Source organism: Haliotis asinina, chromosome 2, assembly GCF_037392515.1.
Source record: "Haliotis asinina isolate JCU_RB_2024 chromosome 2, JCU_Hal_asi_v2, whole genome shotgun sequence".
NCBI classification, from domain to species: Eukaryota; Metazoa; Mollusca; class Gastropoda; order Lepetellida; family Haliotidae; genus Haliotis; species Haliotis asinina.
Window position 1 is genome coordinate 27,330,244 of NC_090281.1, and position 19,746 is coordinate 27,349,989.

The following is a 19,746-nucleotide window of genomic DNA, read 5'->3' on the forward strand; positions in this document are numbered from 1 at the left end:
TTCACGTCACGCTCATTTTGGGTAATGGCGTCACAAACGTGAAACAGATAAAGAGTTGTTGTTCGGCAGAAGTGATATGTGCAACTGTGCACGTGCGATATATATGGCACAGGCTATGTTGCGCGATATGGATAATATATATGGTATGTGTTTCACGTGATACCATTGAACCACATCGCACTTTGTCTTCTTTGTTAAGTTACACGTCGCGTCTCACTATCGGTTAGCTTTGTAGTTACACCAGTCTGCAAGCGTAGACAGCTGGGTCAACAACACACTAACATGGGTCACATTGAACTTCCTTGTAGCTTTTGGGTGTTGTCACACACAAAATAAGTAAGACCTGGTTGTATACAGGGGCGTTATCTCTTAGACGTCTGCTTGGGACGATCACCAAGTTGTAGATGTGATTTTCACTATCAGAAATCTGAGCAGATATTTACGATCTTCGTCCTTTCTTCTGACGGGACAGGTACAGTCCACGAAAGATGACATACAGGGGCCTCAATTTGATGGTTCTTTTTACAGTGTTACAGGGCGGCAAATGTAAGTAAATTGTGTTGTCGTACATGTCTGATGGTGAACTGTTTTAGAGTCATATTAGAAGTTGCTGATCCATAAAACTTGATCCTTCACCTCTGATGGTGACCCTTAAATTTAGGAAAGTAATTATCTTTTTGGAAACTACCCATTCACTGTATTGTTACAAAGGAAAGACACGTATGGTTGATCAATATTTCGTTCAGCATCGAATCAATGAGTTTTTGTCAATAAAAGCAGACCAGTAATTGAACTATGCGTGAAATCGCACTCTTTGAATGAAAATGATCTTGAATTCAAACATATTCGTAGGAGGTCATGACCACCAGACATAAATGAAAAGTTCCATACCTGCAGTAATTCTGTTTCTGTTATATTTCCATAAAATTACAGTTATTGGAGGGTGTGTTTAGCAGAGGTCAATACACACAAGGAGTACTTTTCATACCACTTCTACATAATCAACCAGAGCAACCAAATCAAATCTTGAAGTGTTTCAACTGTTTCAAACTTTCTGGATATGAATGACCTTACATAAATTATATCTATATAGTGTGTTGTCATCAGAAACTCAAAGTTTCCTTGATTGTCACAGATGGTTTCATTCAAATTATGTGTATACATATTGTGTGATTATTTACGCAATGGCATGAAAGTGGTATTGATCAACAATGACAAAAATCTTACTGAGAACGTAAACAAACAAACGGAAACGCATGTTTGATTCAAACGCCCAATCAGTACCGCCCACAGCTTGTTCAGCTTGACTTGATCTAGTGGCTGCTAATGAATTGCGTGACCTGACCTTTGTCAGTTGATTGTCAACTTGCTCGAACAGCCGAGACAAGGTTGCCGCTTGACAGCTAAAGTTTTTGAAAAAAGAAGCTACAGATGGTTGGATGTTTCCGATGTATACAGTCTTCACACCAGCGCATCATTAACAACATTCTCTGCGCCAGTATTTCATTAAGTGAACTCGACTTGCCATTTGACCTGTCGGGTTGTGCAGATGTAGATTACCTCAGGTCAAGCTGAACAAGCTGGTGGTGCATGTGGGACAGACTTTCCAAAGCTTCTTTTTACTCAAACCCAACGAATAATGATCAGTTTCTCCGATGCGTCTTCCAACATGTTTGTTTAAGCATTTACCGATTAAGCATTTACTTCGGAGTATAAATGAGCTCACCTTGTTCAAGTTTTCGCGTGACTATCACATTTTATGTCGTTCCTATTCTTTTAGTTTGTGGTATATTACATTGAAAACAGTGAACTTCATTGTCAACTTCAAAAATATTCAATTTCTTATAAACCGTTTGACATACAACAATCTACTATTGATGAAAACAGCTCATCAGAAGTAAAGCCGACGTGTCATGTCTGAAATCTAGGTTAATACATAGTACCTACTATGTTTGAAATATTTTGTATTTATCTTACCTTAGTCTATAGACCTGAGATATCTATCTCTTCATGTTTCTGTAAAAGGTGAAAAATGGTAATTCGAACGATAATAACCTACAATCTACAGTCTCTTAGGTTTGAGACCTCATGATATTATACATTGATGCCATACCATGTTGAATCGACTTTACAGCTGAAGACTACTTAGTGGCCGTGACATATCAAGGCAGAGAATCGTACATCCGATCCTTAGCTGGGGAAACTGGGGGCCTGGTAGAGATACGGCATCCACACAGCACATACAGAAGAACCCGTGTATTGGGTCCATTCGATGATAGTTCATCTAGTGTATTTATGCAAAGCACTGAAGGTGTAAAAAATGCTTCTATCATAGTAAGCGGAAGTGACAAAAATATAAACATTCAGGTAGATTCTGACAGTGTTTTCTCACCGCTTCCAGTATCTGCCCTAGGAACTAAGTACATCTTACCTTCAAGTCTCTCCCCTGACAGTAGTTATCTATCTTTGCTGATAATAGCGACACACAATATGAGCACTACTGTTGATATATTTTTTCGAATGGAAGACGGGAGTGTCCATTTTCTCAATAACGAATACAACAACGGCGATACTCTATCCTATAAACTTAATCCGTACCAAACATTAATGATCTACTCCCAGTATGATCTAAATGGAACGGTCATTACCAGTGAACACAGCGTAGCCGTCTATAGTGGTGTGGAATCTGCATCTGAGTGCACAGTGTATGACCAGCTACTGCCGGTCAAGCATTACGGACGGGAGTATGTTGTTGCTGTAGATGACACTAAACTGGAGTTGCAGATCATAAGTGAACACAGCCACGTGCAGATAACCTTCAGTTCTGGGGTCACAGTCTCAACTGGGGAGCGTCGTCTCTACAATCGCACACTTGAACGAGGAGACAGTCTTCACTTCTATACCACGAGTCCGGTACTGGTGACACTCAGTCGAGCAGATGGTTACAACAGTTCCTTCACAACCGTACCACCTGTACACTCTTACTTCATACAGAGGAGTGTCTGGCTAACTCGTGACATGTACAGATTTCTGGATAATGACAATTTAAATAGAACACTAAAGGTACTGGTTGACAGGAGAGCGACTGTCTTGTTTAAGGATATGTACTATCGCTATTCTCTAACATGGATGCATGTTGCTGGTAGTAGTTACAAAGTCGGCACACTGATACAGTCACAACATTATCCATTTTCTACATACATATCCAGCAACTTCCCCTTCACGGTACTGTCCTTCTACAACGGTTCGGTCCATAACGTTGGCTACAATCTGTCCGTAGAGGAGGAGGTACATTATTCAGGTACGTGTCGAAATTTCTTTATGATAATGATATCGTGGTTATTGACAATTCGATTACAGCATATGGTTACTACATGTGGCTCACCTGTGATAAACACAAGAGATGCCTCGTCAACAACTGGCCTGTGAAATGACTCACACAGTAGAATCCAAGTATTCAGTCATCTGAAATAGTTGTTATTAAACAGTCAAATTTGGAAATGTCGTCCACAGACCCATCAGAAAGCACCCTGAATGCTTTGCATGTTGTTATACTAATGAAACAGCACTTAAAGGCAGAATTGCATGGCGTCCTATGATATATACGTTGAAAGAGCGATTTAGGTTTGTGTCTCAAAAGTTTGGAAATTACATTGTGTCACTTTGGGAGTTACAGCTCACATGTCATTACATTACAAATAAATGAGTAATACGTACACTCCCGAATATCAAGCCCAAGTATATTCGTTTACAAGTGATAGATAACGTCATTAGCAATGGTAACAAATTGTCAGGAACATAAACTTTAGCATACCTTACAGGTCAAACGTACTTGATGCCACTGGCTGGGTACAATCGCCACTACCATCATATTCCTCGGATACTGGCCAGTGCTGGAGAGACAGGAGGCCAGTGGCAGGTACTGGATCCAAACTCTGGGCGGGTCTGGTCTCGGCGCTTCAATCCATATAACACAGACTACTTTTACCCCAAACTCCATGAATCTTACAGCGTAATTCCTGTTGTTGTTCTTGTCAGAGATGATGATATTCAGATTAAAGGAGGAATGGACTTTTACACGTCATTCTCTCCCCTTCCTGTGTCCGAACTTGGCACAAAGTACATCATGTCTTCATGTCTCCCTCCAACTGACAGCACCTACATATCTGTTTTGGTCATAGCTACACATAGCAGAACGGCGGATGTTGACATCGTCTTCAGACTTGAGGACCATGTGACCTACGCAGGTAGGACGTACAGGAACGAGGACACCCTCAGTGTCAGATTAGATAGGTATCAGACATTGTCCTTAAACAGTTCTTCTGATATGACCAGAACCATTATATTTGCTACAGAATCAATAGCTGTCTTTAGTGGAACATACCATACGGGCATAAGAAGCTTTGCTACCTTCGAGCAGTTGTTGCCTGTGAAACATTATGGAAGTGAATATGTCATTGCTATCAATGACTCTTCTACCATTCGACTAAAGTCCAATAGAACCCTACGATATCAACTCCAAGTTGTTACCGATCACAGTGACTCGAGCATCATGTTTAATGATGGTTCTTCTGTATCTATGGGTAACGATGGGCTGTACCATAAACAACTTGGAAATGTGGACACATTCTTCTTCAACAGCACAAGGCCAGTCATGGTCACGTTGTGCACGGCAGGGACGTTTGTCTACAATGAAGGGTTTACTGTAGTACCACCAGTTAGCCTTTTCCCTAAGCAAACAACACAACAAACACCAGGTAACATGCAGATAGTGACAGATCAAGAAAATACGTACGTCGACGTTCTAGAAACCGACATACTCCCTGCAGTTGTCAAGACAATAAAGTGGGAGAATGTGACAGGTACAAGATTCAAAGTGGGAACACTGAAAGGTGGTCGATACACAACATTCATTTGCTCCAGTTCGCCCTTTAGTGTCCTTGGCTACGATCATAACTTCATATACAATGGAGGATACAACTTTAGGACATACCTTGCAACAGGTTGGTGGTCACGTATTCATATGTCAAGATTTAAATCCTACATTCCACTGATGCATCTCTATGTATATATATGTATGTGTGTAAGTATGGCCTTCATTACTCCAATTGACGTCTTCCATTTCTCATTACACTCGTGCCTGTCTCCATTGCTGTATAAGAATAATTATTTGTAGGAAACAGAAACGGAAACAGCGTGTCAGTTTGACAACAAATACTTTCCATGTCATGTGAGGATTCAGAACATGTATCAACTAACATATCTACTGTTAGTAGTATGTTTACTGAGGGTTGTGGCTCACGTCTGAAATCCCATTTATGTATGAAATGAAGTCTTTGTTGGCTTATTTTCTTACACCGGTATTGTAGCGGTTTTGGACCAGAGTGTGGACCACGTCTGGACCATGTCCAAAATCCCTTCTATTTACGAAATGAAGCCTTTGTTGGCTTATTTTCTTACACCACTATTGCACCACTAGGGTCGACAAATATAAGCCGCTGTTTATTCAATGAAGCCTTTGTAGCTCCTTTTCATTTCATTTCCTTTTGTCGACCAATTTTCGTTTGTACCCTAAATTTACTGGTCACTCAGTTATTGTGCAATATGCAAAGCAGTTTATTGTGTATCTTCTATGATCTCTTTGGCTTTCATGATAATAGCCTGTCAGGCCTGTGGTATCCTTTGTTCTACATACTTTTGCTCATGATGGATCCTAGCCAAACTAGGCAAGCCAGGTAGAACGTAGTTCTAGAACTATGCAAACTAGGCAGATCCTAAGCAAACTAGTTCTACCTAGTTTTCCATATGTACAATTTTTCAAATGTATATATAGTAAAAGCCATTAAACACGCAATTGGTATTTGTCGTCCTTGAACTTACAACACATCTATTGCAGTTGTTTTCCTGTAATACAGAGGATGTAGGGATAAAAGGGTGATTTTCTTGCCCATTTCGATTTTGAGTCCCACAGCATTGCTCTTTTATAAACTTCTATGCTTAAAACTGAACCTTTGACATTTCTCGTAAACACAACCACATTCGTGAAAGACGTTATTATGCATTACCTGCACCCAGGCCCTATAAAAGCACAAGGAATTGTGAAACTGAATCACGTTGAGAAAATGTCATGCTTGAAGCAAGAGGCAGAGAATCAGGTTCTTGCTATGGTTAGCAGCACTTCTTCAGATGTGATGATTGTCAGGCACTGTAATGTGCATTCATCCACTATTGGTCAACTCCGACAACGTTTTAGGGCCACAGGAAGTGATACATTTGTCTACAACCTGGTGCACCACCTTTGACGACAGCTCGACAGGACTGCTATATCCGAGTCTGACACTTACGAGATTGGTTCAAAACAGCTACTGATAGTGCAAAGAGGACAACTGGGACAAGACACCGTCATGTCTATGCCCAAAGGTGCGAAGACACATTATTGCAGGTTTTGTGTACTCTTTCCAGATGGACATCACTGGGTTTATCAATGCTGAGAAGAAAGACTTGCGGCAAACTGTGTTTTTGAACATGGTCGCTTTGGAAGGGCTGGTGCCATGACCAAAAACAAGTGCTGAATTGACACCAGTCCTTCAACACCACTGGCAGGCAGTCCACAGCTGTTTCTGAGAAATCTGTCTCTTCTAATGCCCCCAGAGACTGTCTTGCTGTGCATGGTGGACACACACAATATTGACTGCAAGTGACCCCTCCTTTGTTTGATGTCCTTCTTGTTGTTGATTGGACATTTTCCAATTAAGTTACACTGAGTTCTGATTATATGTTATTTAAAACATATCTACCAGTTACATCTTTATATGTTGACATTTGTGTGAGTAATGAAAGTATGAATGTTAAATTGCGTTTTTAATGGCTTTCAGAATATATATAGTACTAACAGAATACCTCTGAAAAGACAGCTATTGCAAGACCAAGTGGAAGAGATTCGCAAGCTGCATGGAATAATCTCTGGACAAGATATGGAATACAGAACAAGACACGCAAATGGCTGCAAACTCCATTTCTTCCTCCACCGCTACAAATCTAAACTCAGACACATCCATATTGCCAGCTGCAGAACCATGGCGACGTTGTCGGCTCGTGTGAAGCACACAGCAACTTTGCAGGTCGACATCTTGTGTAGACTGTACGATTACAACGAACTCCAGGAGGATGTAGAAAACGTTGAGGGTGAAGAAGAGGAGACCCATTTTGATATTCAGAAGGTGGGGCAGATGATGCAGTCGGCTCAAAGATGGGCCTGCTTTTCGATGGCTGCTGTGTTTCCATGGAAGGTTGTCTACAACACATGGATGTACACCGCAATGCTGGCCCTCATTCAACAAGAAGACAACAACTCCCAAATCAGTTTCCATGGTCCACCAGAGGGACCCCCACTACATGACGTAGACAAAACATATGTGTACATTGGAAATAGATATTGTGTTTGCATCTCGATCATGATTATTGTGTACAGCAGAGGATATCCACCGCGTTCCAGAATGCCTAGCAAAAAACCCTGTGTGGAATACAATTCCTTGCAAGATCTGGAACACATTGCTGAAAAAACATAAACTCCTGCCATACTTGGACATATTTCTCTTTAAACCGTCAGTAAGTGGAAGAACTGGTCTCTCCATAGTTTGTATCCAGTACCCTATCATGGGAAGATTTTGTTTTGCATTTCTACTGGCCGTGCTAGCTTGTACACCTTGCACACAGAATCTACCATATTTTCTCTACCAAGCCATTCATTGTGGTTACTGACACAGTGGGTTGCTCTACAACAAACAATGCACACTCTTTGTTTGCATGCACTTTGTACTTGGGAGCACAAATGAGGCACCCTCGGTGTCAAGGATGAATAGGTAGTACCAATCCTGGTAGTCCTGACCAATTTTGTGCTCTTGATACATATAGTGGGAGATGCAGAGGGTTTGCTGAAAGGTAAGTGAGAAGACACCACATGGATTAGGGGAACTGTCACTTGACTTTTCGATCATCTTTCTTGCTCAATATGGGTGAATGGCAGATTTTGATGAGGCTGCACTTTAAGGGTCCTCCCACCAATCAGAGGCATTCTATTCCATCAGGGTGTCTTGTAGCCATACACTGCAATTGTTTCTCCACCGCTATGGCAAACGTTTTGCACGTGTAGATTCCCTCTGGAATGTCTGCGGCTGTTCTTGCAGGGATATTTGTACACCAATCTGTTGAATACACCACTGGAAGCAGGCATCTTCGTACAGGTTATCTATGTTCGAGAAAGAACTGTTGATCTTGATTTCTTCTGGAACCTCGAATGAGAGGTGATCCTGGGGTATGTAGTCCATTGCTTGTTGTGAGACAGTCAGTGCAGCAGTGGTGCAGCGGAGTTTGCCCACTGCATCTTGAAACTGTTTTGGAGGGTAGATGTAGACAAAATCGACTAGTTTGCCGTCTTCTACAATGGGATGAAAGCACAGAAGAGAGAACTCCAGAAACTGGTGAGGGAGGTTTGTCCCAATCACACCAGAATTTGTTTCTCTTGGTTGGAAAGAAAAACGTAGGGACACTTCTCCAGCAGGGTTTCGAAGACTGTCATGTGTGTACCTGCATATTTCTAATTGAACAATGGTCCAGATTTTTTTGCATTGGGTGGGGGGCTGCCAGAACTCAATATGTCCTATAGGTTCAAAGGTTCCTGTAATTTACAAAACTCGGAGCTTTGAGAAAAACAAGTACATAGAACAAGAGATACAGCAGGCCCAACAGGCTTTCATCATGAAAGTCAAAGAGATCATAGAAGATACACAATAAACTGCTTTGCTGATATCACTATAAAATATATATCACTATAGTTAGGGTGGAAACAGCGACATTGAGGGAATAAAATGGAGCTAGAAAGGCTTCATTGGATAATAGCTAATGTGCTTATGTGACATTTGGCAACAACTTGAATTCTGTCATTTAATAAAAGGACAATTTATGAAAGCAATGCAATTGCTTACAGGCAGAATGAGTGTGTTTGTGAGCTGAATTGACAAATCTTGAATTGAATTAAAAATATCTCAAAGATAATGCATTGAGAAATTATGGACATCTCAAATCTTTTAACGGAATAATGAAGGTAACAAATAGAGGCACCCTAACCGGAATGGGAGATGTCCATAAATGAATTAATGAAGCACACAAAACTAAGTCTTCTGTACTTTGGAAAATATGCTGGGCTCATTATTCTCCCTACATGATCCACATACTGAATAGCTTCAATAAATCTTTCCAGGGACCTCTACACCTGATGGAAGCGGAATAAAGTTAAATACAGGTGGGTATGTTTTTTTTATGCATTTACAGGCATACCATACAAAGAGTGAACAAATCATCAACACTGAAGTCATATAAAAAACAACAACAAAAAACACGAACATCACCAAAATAGGGAAAAAACTTACAACTGCGACAGTATCATCTTGTAAACAGCAGTATAACATATTGTCAACAACAAGGTACAAAATACATTCGGTCGAAACGAGAGACCACATTGCACAGAATCTCCACTGACACTGAGAAGCATGATTACAGGTTTGAAGATTACTACAATAGGGAGTTGATCCTGATACAATTTTTTTTTAAAGATTTGACCCATACTCACAAAAACATTACTGACCAAAACCTGTTTGTCTTCTACTCCATCTCTTACAATGTTTATACCATTTCAAGATGGTAGTAGTATACACAAGGGAGGCATGGGACCAGGACCAATGTAAAAGCTGAGGCCTTGAGAAGCCTCTCATCCCGTGTCCCGGTTGTGCATACTACTTACCTAGGTGTATGCCAAATTTGAGTAAAATCAGTAGAATAGATATTGAACAATGGTCCAGATATTTTTTGCATTGGGTTGGGGGTTGATGAAACTCAAGTTGCCCTATAGATCCAAAGGCTCCTGGAATTTACAAAATTGGAGCTCCAAATTTTATCTGGGTTGACAATACATTGGGAACACAATGACCAAGATCACCTAGTTTGCCGTGTCATAACAAAATTACCAGACAAACGGGGTTGGTTTACACCCATCTTAATAAACCAAAGTGAGGTTTACGTATATGGTATTCCACCTGTTGACCTCTCACTTATCTTCCTAGACAATAATACGAACCCTATAAGCTTAAAATACACTTATTATGGCTTGCATAAAACCCAATTAATTTTATATCTTAAAGTTTATTATACAAACACAGAATGGGACTGTACTAAGTTGTGGAGGAAGTAGCAGACACATTGGAAACCATAGACAGATTCCGGTGGAAACAGTTACTAGTATATGACATAAAGCACCAGTTAGAACAAGACCACAATACCCATGCGTGATTGTATAAAAATACCAAGCCATCAATACTGTTGATGGGGTTGACACTGCCCTGGTGGCAACCATTATGGGGTTAGGCAAAGGTGGATGCTGGGTTTCTGTCTACCATCGTGGCCGCACCTGCAGTGCTGTGTATCAAAATAGTGACCGGATCAACTCTGAAGTATGTTTCTCACAGACTTCAATGTAAACATGACAAAATCAGAGTTCCAGCCAAAGCTCGACACAATAGACTACCATGTCTCTACCGCACTCACTGATTACAAAATCTCAGAATAGGAGTTCTGTTTGGTTCTCTCCAAAATCACAAAATACCACAAAATGAAATGAGAAATCTGGTCCAAGTCTCATAAAAACACTGTCATTAGTAAGGATGAGAAAAAAAGTACATAGAACAAGAGATACAGCAGGCCCAACAGGCTTTCATCATGAAAGTCAAAGAGATCATAGAAGATACACAATAAACTGCTTTGCTGATATCACTATAAAATATATATCACTATAGTTAGGGTGGAAACAGCGACATTGAGGGAATAAAATGGAGCTAGAAAGGCTTCATTGGATAATAGCTAATGTGCTTATGTGACATTTGGCAACAACTTGAATTCTGTCATTTAATAAAAGGACAATTTATGAAAGCAATGCAATTGCTTACAGGCAGAATGAGTGTGTTTGTGAGCTGAATTGACAAATCTTGAATTGAATTAAAAATATCTCAAAGATAATGCATTGAGAAATTATGGACATCTCAAATCTTTTAACGGAATAATGAAGGTAACAAATAGAGGCACCCTAACCGGAATGGGAGATGTCCATAAATGAATTAATGAAGCACACAAAACTAAGTCTTCTGTACTTTGGAAAATATGCTGGGCTCATTATTCTCCCTACATGATCCACATACTGAATAGCTTCAATAAATCTTTCCAGGGACCTCTACACCTGATGGAAGCGGAATAAAGTTAAATACAGGTGGGTATGTTTTTTTTATGCATTTACAGGCATACCATACAAAGAGTGAACAAATCATCAACACTGAAGTCATATAAAAAACAACAACAAAAAACACGAACATCACCAAAATAGGGAAAAAACTTACAACTGCGACAGTATCATCTTGTAAACAGCAGTATAACATATTGTCAACAACAAGGTACAAAATACATTCGGTCGAAACGAGAGACCACATTGCACAGAATCTCCACTGACACTGAGAAGCATGATTACAGGTTTGAAGATTACTACAATAGGGAGTTGATCCTGATACAATTTTTTTTTAAAGATTTGACCCATACTCACAAAAACATTACTGACCAAAACCTGTTTGTCTTCTACTCCATCTCTTACAATGTTTATACCATTTCAAGATGGTAGTAGTATACACAAGGGAGGCATGGGACCAGGACCAATGTAAAAGCTGAGGCCTTGAGAAGCCTCTCATCCCGTGTCCCGGTTGTGCATACTACTTACCTAGGTGTATGCCAAATTTGAGTAAAATCAGTAGAATAGATATTGAACAATGGTCCAGATATTTTTTGCATTGGGTTGGGGGTTGATGAAACTCAAGTTGCCCTATAGATCCAAAGGCTCCTGGAATTTACAAAATTGGAGCTCCAAATTTTATCTGGGTTGACAATACATTGGGAACACAATGACCAAGATCACCTAGTTTGCCGTGTCATAACAAAATTACCAGACAAACGGGGTTGGTTTACACCCATCTTAATAAACCAAAGTGAGGTTTACGTATATGGTATTCCACCTGTTGACCTCTCACTTATCTTCCTAGACAATAATACGAACCCTATAAGCTTAAAATACACTTATTATGGCTTGCATAAAACCCAATTAATTTTATATCTTAAAGTTTATTATACAAACACAGAATGGGACTGTACTAAGTTGTGGAGGAAGTAGCAGACACATTGGAAACCATAGACAGATTCCGGTGGAAACAGTTACTAGTATATGACATAAAGCACCAGTTAGAACAAGACCACAATACCCATGCGTGATTGTATAAAAATACCAAGCCATCAATACTGTTGATGGGGTTGACACTGCCCTGGTGGCAACCATTATGGGGTTAGGCAAAGGTGGATGCTGGGTTTCTGTCTACCATCGTGGCCGCACCTGCAGTGCTGTGTATCAAAATAGTGACCGGATCAACTCTGAAGTATGTTTCTCACAGACTTCAATGTAAACATGACAAAATCAGAGTTCCAGCCAAAGCTCGACACAATAGACTACCATGTCTCTACCGCACTCACTGATTACAAAATCTCAGAATAGGAGTTCTGTTTGGTTCTCTCCAAAATCACAAAATACCACAAAATGAAATGAGAAATCTGGTCCAAGTCTCATAAAAACACTGTCATTAGTAAGGATGAGAAAAAAAGTACATAGAACAAGAGATACAGCAGGCCCAACAGGCTTTCATCATGAAAGTCAAAGAGATCATAGAAGATACACAATAAACTGCTTTGCTGATATCACTATAAAATATATATCACTATAGTTAGGGTGGAAACAGCGACATTGAGGGAATAAAATGGAGCTAGAAAGGCTTCATTGGATAATAGCTAATGTGCTTATGTGACATTTGGCAACAACTTGAATTCTGTCATTTAATAAAAGGACAATTTATGAAAGCAATGCAATTGCTTACAGGCAGAATGAGTGTGTTTGTGAGCTGAATTGACAAATCTTGAATTGAATTAAAAATATCTCAAAGATAATGCATTGAGAAATTATGGACATCTCAAATCTTTTAACGGAATAATGAAGGTAACAAATAGAGGCACCCTAACCGGAATGGGAGATGTCCATAAATGAATTAATGAAGCACACAAAACTAAGTCTTCTGTACTTTGGAAAATATGCTGGGCTCATTATTCTCCCTACATGATCCACATACTGAATAGCTTCAATAAATCTTTCCAGGGACCTCTACACCTGATGGAAGCGGAATAAAGTTAAATACAGGTGGGTATGTTTTTTTTATGCATTTACAGGCATACCATACAAAGAGTGAACAAATCATCAACACTGAAGTCATATAAAAAACAACAACAAAAAACACGAACATCACCAAAATAGGGAAAAAACTTACAACTGCGACAGTATCATCTTGTAAACAGCAGTATAACATATTGTCAACAACAAGGTACAAAATACATTCGGTCGAAACGAGAGACCACATTGCACAGAATCTCCACTGACACTGAGAAGCATGATTACAGGTTTGAAGATTACAACAATAGGGAGTTGATCCCGATACAATTTTTTAAAGATTTGACCCATACTCACAAAAACATTAGTGAACAAAACCTGTTTGTCTTCTACCCCATCTCTTACAATGTTTATACCATTTCAGGATGGCTGTAGTATACACAAGGGAGGCACGGGACCAGGACCAATGTAAAAGCTGAGGCCTTGAGAAGCCTCTCATCCCGTGTCCCGGTTGTGCATACTACTTACCTAGGTGTATGCCAAATTTGAGTAAAATCAGTAGAATAGATATTGAACAATGGTCCAAATCTTTTTGCATTGGGTTGGGGGTTGATGAAACTCAAGTTGCCCTATAGATCCAAAGGCTCCTGGACTTTACAAAATTGGAGCTCCAAATTTTATCTGGGTTGACAATACATTGGGAACACATGACCAAGATCATAACAGAATTACCAGACAAACGGGGTTGGTTTACACCCATCTTAATAAACCAAAGTGAGGTTTACTTATATGGTATTCCACCTGTTGACCTCTCATTTATCTTTAAATGAATTAACAAAACACACAAAACTAAGTCTTCTGTACCTAGGAAAATATGCTGGGCTCAATGTTCTCCCAACATGATCCACATACTGAATGGCTTCAATAAATCTTTCAGGGATCTCCACACCTGAAGGAAATGGAATAAAGTCAAATACAGGTGGGTGTTTTCTTTTACGCATTTACAGGCATAACATACAAAGAGTGAACACATCATCAAAACTGAACTCATATACACCAAAACAGAACAAATATCACCAAAATAGGCAAACAAACACCTTGAAAACTGCAATAGTATCATCTTGTCAACAACAAAGTACAAAATGTATTCAGTCGAAACGAGAGACCACATTGCACAGAATCTCAAGTCTAACACTGAGAAGCATGAACACAGGTTTGAAGATTACTACAATAGCGAGGTTATCCCGTTGCAAATGTTTTAAGATTTGACCCATACTGACATAAATCATTACTGACCAAAACATATATGCCTCCTGCCCCGTCTGTCACAATGTTTATACCATTTCAGGATGCCAGTAGTATACACAATTTAAACGTTGGGCCCTCGAGATGCCCCTTATCCTGTGTCCCGTTTGTGCATACTACTTACCTAGGTGTATGCCAAATTTGAGTAAAATCAGTAGAATAGTTATTGAGATACAGACTTTGGGTTTGCCATCATTGATGCTGACTAGGTCGATGTTACATGTTTTCATTTACCATATTTGATCAGTGGTGCTTTTTCTGGTACCCCTCACGTATTCGTCTGGCTGGTATAAGTACCTCATGCTGACATGGTCTTGTACTGGTTTTTCTTATGTTTTATCACAATGTGCCGCCCTTGACTCACAATACTGGAACATGTTTGCGCCTATGTTCAAATTGAATCATTCAAACGGATGGTGGGATACGAACTCACAATGCACAGCTGCGCAAACTACACATCCTCAGTCAGTACCTCAACTGATTATGCCACCGAGCTACATTTTAGTTTAATGGGTTTATCCTGAGATCATATCATCTTCCTAAACTGGGCTCTGTCCATAGGAAGGCAAAGGATGTCTGAAACATGTTTATAAGCAGAGTGCATAAGAGGTCTGGTACCAGTTTATCAAGATACTCCCAGGAAATTGTAAACAGGAACACAACAACCAGGTCGATGGCTGCTGAAAACATTTTTACAAAACACAATCCATTATTGAATTGAATGTATAAGCTGACATAATAACACAAACAGTTCACTTATGCCTTTCTTTGAAAATGTTAGTAGACTTCTCACCTCAAATGAAGATCTAAGAAAATACAATCACAATACTTGTTGATAGCCTAAACACAACTGGACATGATAAATACGTCTATGGACACTGAAACAACTCTTTAGAAGCCACAATCCATAATGTAGAAACGTCATTCACCAGCTTAGAAAACACTTTAGAACTTTAGAACTTTAGTACACTGACTGTAGCTGATAGCGTAATGAGCTATCACCCTTACATCAGTTTAGTGGGTGACAAATATTTTGTCCGTCAGTGATCCGAGCCTTTTCCCCAAACCTACCCGTGCTCGCTTCGAAGTTCGTATCTCAAAAAAACTATTCCACCGATTTTACTCAAACTTTGAATGCACCTTGGTAAGTAGTATACACAACGAGAGCACGGGATAAGGGGCTTTTCAAGGGACCAATTTTTAAATTGTGCACACTACAACTGCCGTTTCTGAATACTATGCCTGTTGTTTTATGCGCTCGGCGATCATTCTTGGCTGCTCTTGTAGCTTATACGCGAGTTTTGTTTCAATTTCAAACAATTGGTTTTCCATTAAAGAGCGTTTGTTTTGGTTGAAGATGATTAAGTGACAACCAGTGTGCGCCGAGAACATATTCAAATCGCTGATGAACTAAACAAACTCATTCTTACTCCTTCAATTCTAATGTTACCTCAAGATCTGAATGGGTTTACTGACTGGTTTCAGAGAAACCTACACCAAATGGAAGCCTAACCAACTTAAATACAGGTGGGTGTTTTCTGCAATGCATTCATAATACAGACCTGTTCATCACCAGGTGGCTCCATTCAAGGTTAATGTTTCTCTTCCTCTAGTTCCGTCGCCAGTCGACCTTCATATTTGTCAATTTTCTGCTTTGCCACTATGTCACTCAAATATGTATCGGTTCTTTCAAAATACAAACATTCGAAAGATTTTTTATCCTTTCTGCTATCTGAGCTTAATGCATGACAACCAGAAAGTCGGAGCCCAACCTGTATCACAATTATGCATACATAAGAGAATCTTTCCATTTCGTCCCAAACACGCTCTATCGGGGACGAGATCCAGTGAACTTGCACTCCAAGGCAGAAAGTCAACGTTGTGGTGTTGCAAGAAATCCATAGCAACCCTTGCAAAATGAGGGCGAGCATTGTCCTGTTGGAATGTTTTACTTTTTTGAACGATCGCAACGGCAGGGGTTGAACTTACGAAAATGACAGTATTGTGTGGCATTCATTTGTCCTCTTTCTAAATTTCCCAGAATGCACGTGCAACAACTTATTCCACGTTTCAAGGACGAAAGCATCGACGTCATGGAACGTGGAACGTGCATGCATGTTGAATAGATGTCACAAATGTTTGAGTTTCAATCCTTATGTTTGATAACCTTAGAGTTTTTGTTTGCACAGTTTCATTATGTGCTTAGTATAGTGAGTCATATTCTGATTTCACCGAGCGGCGTTTATGCCTGCTTTATTATCATGTGTAAGGCATGAAATATTTTTAGTTTCATTTGAATTGCTACAGAGATAGATAGGACATTACTAATGTTATAGCGGCAATAACGTTTAATGCCGTTTGTGTTACACATGATGTTATCATCATTCAATGTCTGTAGATCTTGACGAGTGAAGTCTTTAGAAATATTACACTTCGCATACATTTTAACATTAAGAAAAAGCAAATGCATTTCAGCTGACAATCCGAACAACGCTACATTGATCGTTGGCGTAGTTTGTGGAATTGTTATTGCGGCTCTCCTGGTCTCCTTTATAGCATATGTATTTTACATGTAAGTATTCATCTGTTTTTATTATTAAAAGTCTCAAATTGTGACTTAAAATGTTTGCAAGGAATCGTTAATAGGAATGTTGCTGTAAATAAATGTAAATATATAAGGCTGCCAACAATATGAAGGGAATGCTGTTATGCATGCTTTCAAAAGCAACATTCCAAATGTACACATGGAAAAATGTATCGCAACATCTATGATGTTAACTCACCACATAGCCTTTTATATTCCAATCTATATTATATTTGTATGATTGCCTGGAACCTTTAAAACATTACATTTATTCTGCCACCAAACATGTAATATATGTACCATTCATTACGCACATCCAAAATTGCGAAAAACAAACCCGGCCGAGTACACAACCAGATGATGTATCAGACAAAATTTGCTATCGCAAGCAGCACGATGCAACTCTAATACAGCCACTCAAGAGGATATGTGTTATTGTAGATGAAAGACACTACATCAGATAATGACAATATGCTCGGTTATTGATACTTATGTGATTTATAGATGGATGCATTGATGATTCTGTGGTGTCCTTTTGACAACTATGATCATTTTCAGAGTGTTTCTCCATATTCTTGTAGCCGCAGGACGACCATACCTTTGAAGAAGGTTGTACAGCAATCTGGCGAAGCTCCCTCAACCCCAATGAACATCTATGCGGTGCCTGACACCGGAGTCGTCGGAGAAGGAGCAGGTGACACGTACATGGAGCTGAGACTTAACTCTACACCTGGGGACACCAACATCGGCGACAGTACAGCTACCTATGTCAATGTAGCAAACGCAATTTCAAGCATGAACCAGCAGTATTGATACAATTAGTTTGGAGACATCATGTCTTAATGTAAAAATATTTCAGCTGAACTTCTACTTTATATATCATTGAACTCTCTGCGTGTGTTTAATTTTCCCTTGAATATATCTTATATTACCAGCAAGTGTAAATTCCAAGAATATGTTCTAACTGCTATATACCAGCATGCATTACATGCACATTTGAAAGGTGTGTAGTGTATTACAATGGGGGTGAAACTAGTGATCCAGGGAATAACGTGTTTCTACAATAAATCACCTGTGATATTACAGTTACTTGCTTCACTTCCACACAGTTCCATTATCGAGAGTTTTATATTTTTAAAATGTTGATCATTCGGGATTAATCATTTACCCTGCAGCTTCAGTGTACATCTTTATAAGTAGTGTACGTAGAACGGGTTGGGGACACCTGCTGGTTATTAAATTATTCACGAAAGTTCCGTTGCATGCTGTTTTACTAGTTGGATAAATGGACATTGGCCAATGTCGCTTTCATTGAAAATGATTACCAAAAACGATGGAGTGTATACGAGTATCTTTGGTATCTGTTCAAAGAAAATGGATGTGAAAACAATATTATGGTGGTCATATTTTAGTTTTAGGGCAAAATGTCACTCTGTGGGCTCTTCGAAGGGTCAGGACGATCATGTTGTTGGTATCACATGTGGATTTTAAACATACATGTAGAAAACCTGGTGTCACTACCTACTGCCAGTGATGCATTCACCTAATTTTCACCTGTATTTTGCCTTTCACACCCAATGCTATACGCTAAATAATGGAGACTGGCTTTTCTCTGACACTGTATATTGTAAGTTGGTGTGACCTAATGAGACATGCTATATCAGTGATTTTATGCATTGTATCATGTATATTGCTTTTCTTATAATTCATTGATTATTGTATTCCTCCATTACGTACATTGATATTGTGTATATAGCTGCTATATCCCTCCTGCTGGAATGGGACTGGTGTGAAATTGCGACTGAAATTTTTGTACTAGATTTAATATCATATATTGTTGACTGCGATGGAGTTATAAATATGTTATCGCTGAATGTAGACACATAATACTGCAGACACAAAAGCACATGACAAACTGAATAAGGACTGAGGGGCATATGTACAGGTTTTGGGGAGGTGTTTGTTCATTAAAACTCGGGTTATGTCAATAACATTGGGAAGGAAATTACACATACATCGCTCAAGACACAAGTTCACAAAATGAACCGTGGTGACTGTAATATAAATAAGAGAATAGAAACAGATGGGAACTTTTGATGAATTGATGGTTCATAGGGAAACATATTTATTCAGTGTATTTTGATGTTCCTTGGAATATTTTCACACCACTGAAATGTACATATTTACATAAATAAATGACCCGTGATGTCATCGTATCACGATGCTTAAGATTTTGCTCTTTCATTTGTCTGGTTTAGTCTCGATTACTTACAGATTCAGCCATGCAACTAGAATGCTGTTGACTGCCGTGTTAAACAACAAACTACTATTTGTGGTATTAGTGTTAACCTTCGACCAATGCTGAGTTTCTGAATATACATAATTTTGATAGTAACAAACAAACCCTTTTCAACTGAAAAGCTTAACTGAAAGGAGCCCCAGGGAGACCAGAGATTCAGAGGCTAAGAACATTTGCATTGGGGCTACACGTGCTGGGGTAATTACTAATTAGAAATCACATCATACAACCAACAGATAAGAGTATAAGTGACAGGCATATTTA

General features: G+C 39.3%; 1 protein-coding gene across 1 annotated transcript; it reads left to right on the forward strand.

The window, feature by feature from the left end:
• The first annotated feature begins 300 nt into the window (after positions 1-300).
• LOC137273499 (uncharacterized) lies at positions 301-19,414 on the forward strand. The gene is made up of 8 exons (XM_067806216.1): positions 301-546; positions 2,135-3,301; positions 3,822-5,003; positions 13,286-13,327; positions 14,232-14,273; positions 16,085-16,126; positions 17,075-17,171; positions 17,765-19,414. The coding sequence occupies exons 1-8, from the start codon at positions 489-491 to the stop codon at positions 17,994-17,996; spliced, it is 2,862 nt and encodes a 953-aa protein (XP_067662317.1). The 5' UTR covers positions 301-488; the 3' UTR covers positions 17,997-19,414.
• Positions 19,415-19,746: the final 332 nt, after the last annotated feature.

Bases quoted from the DNA above. Each gene is read 5' to 3' on its own strand.
- LOC137273499 (XM_067806216.1), top strand. From the start codon at position 489: ATGACATACAGGGGCCTCAATTTGATGGTTCTTTTTACAGTGTTACAG. The intron at 13,328-14,231 runs GTGGGTATGTTT...TAAATCTTTCAG, and splicing joins CGGAATAAAGTTAAATACAG to GGATCTCCACACCTGAAGGA. The intron at 14,274-16,084 runs GTGGGTGTTTTC...GACTGGTTTCAG, and splicing joins TGGAATAAAGTCAAATACAG to AGAAACCTACACCAAATGGA.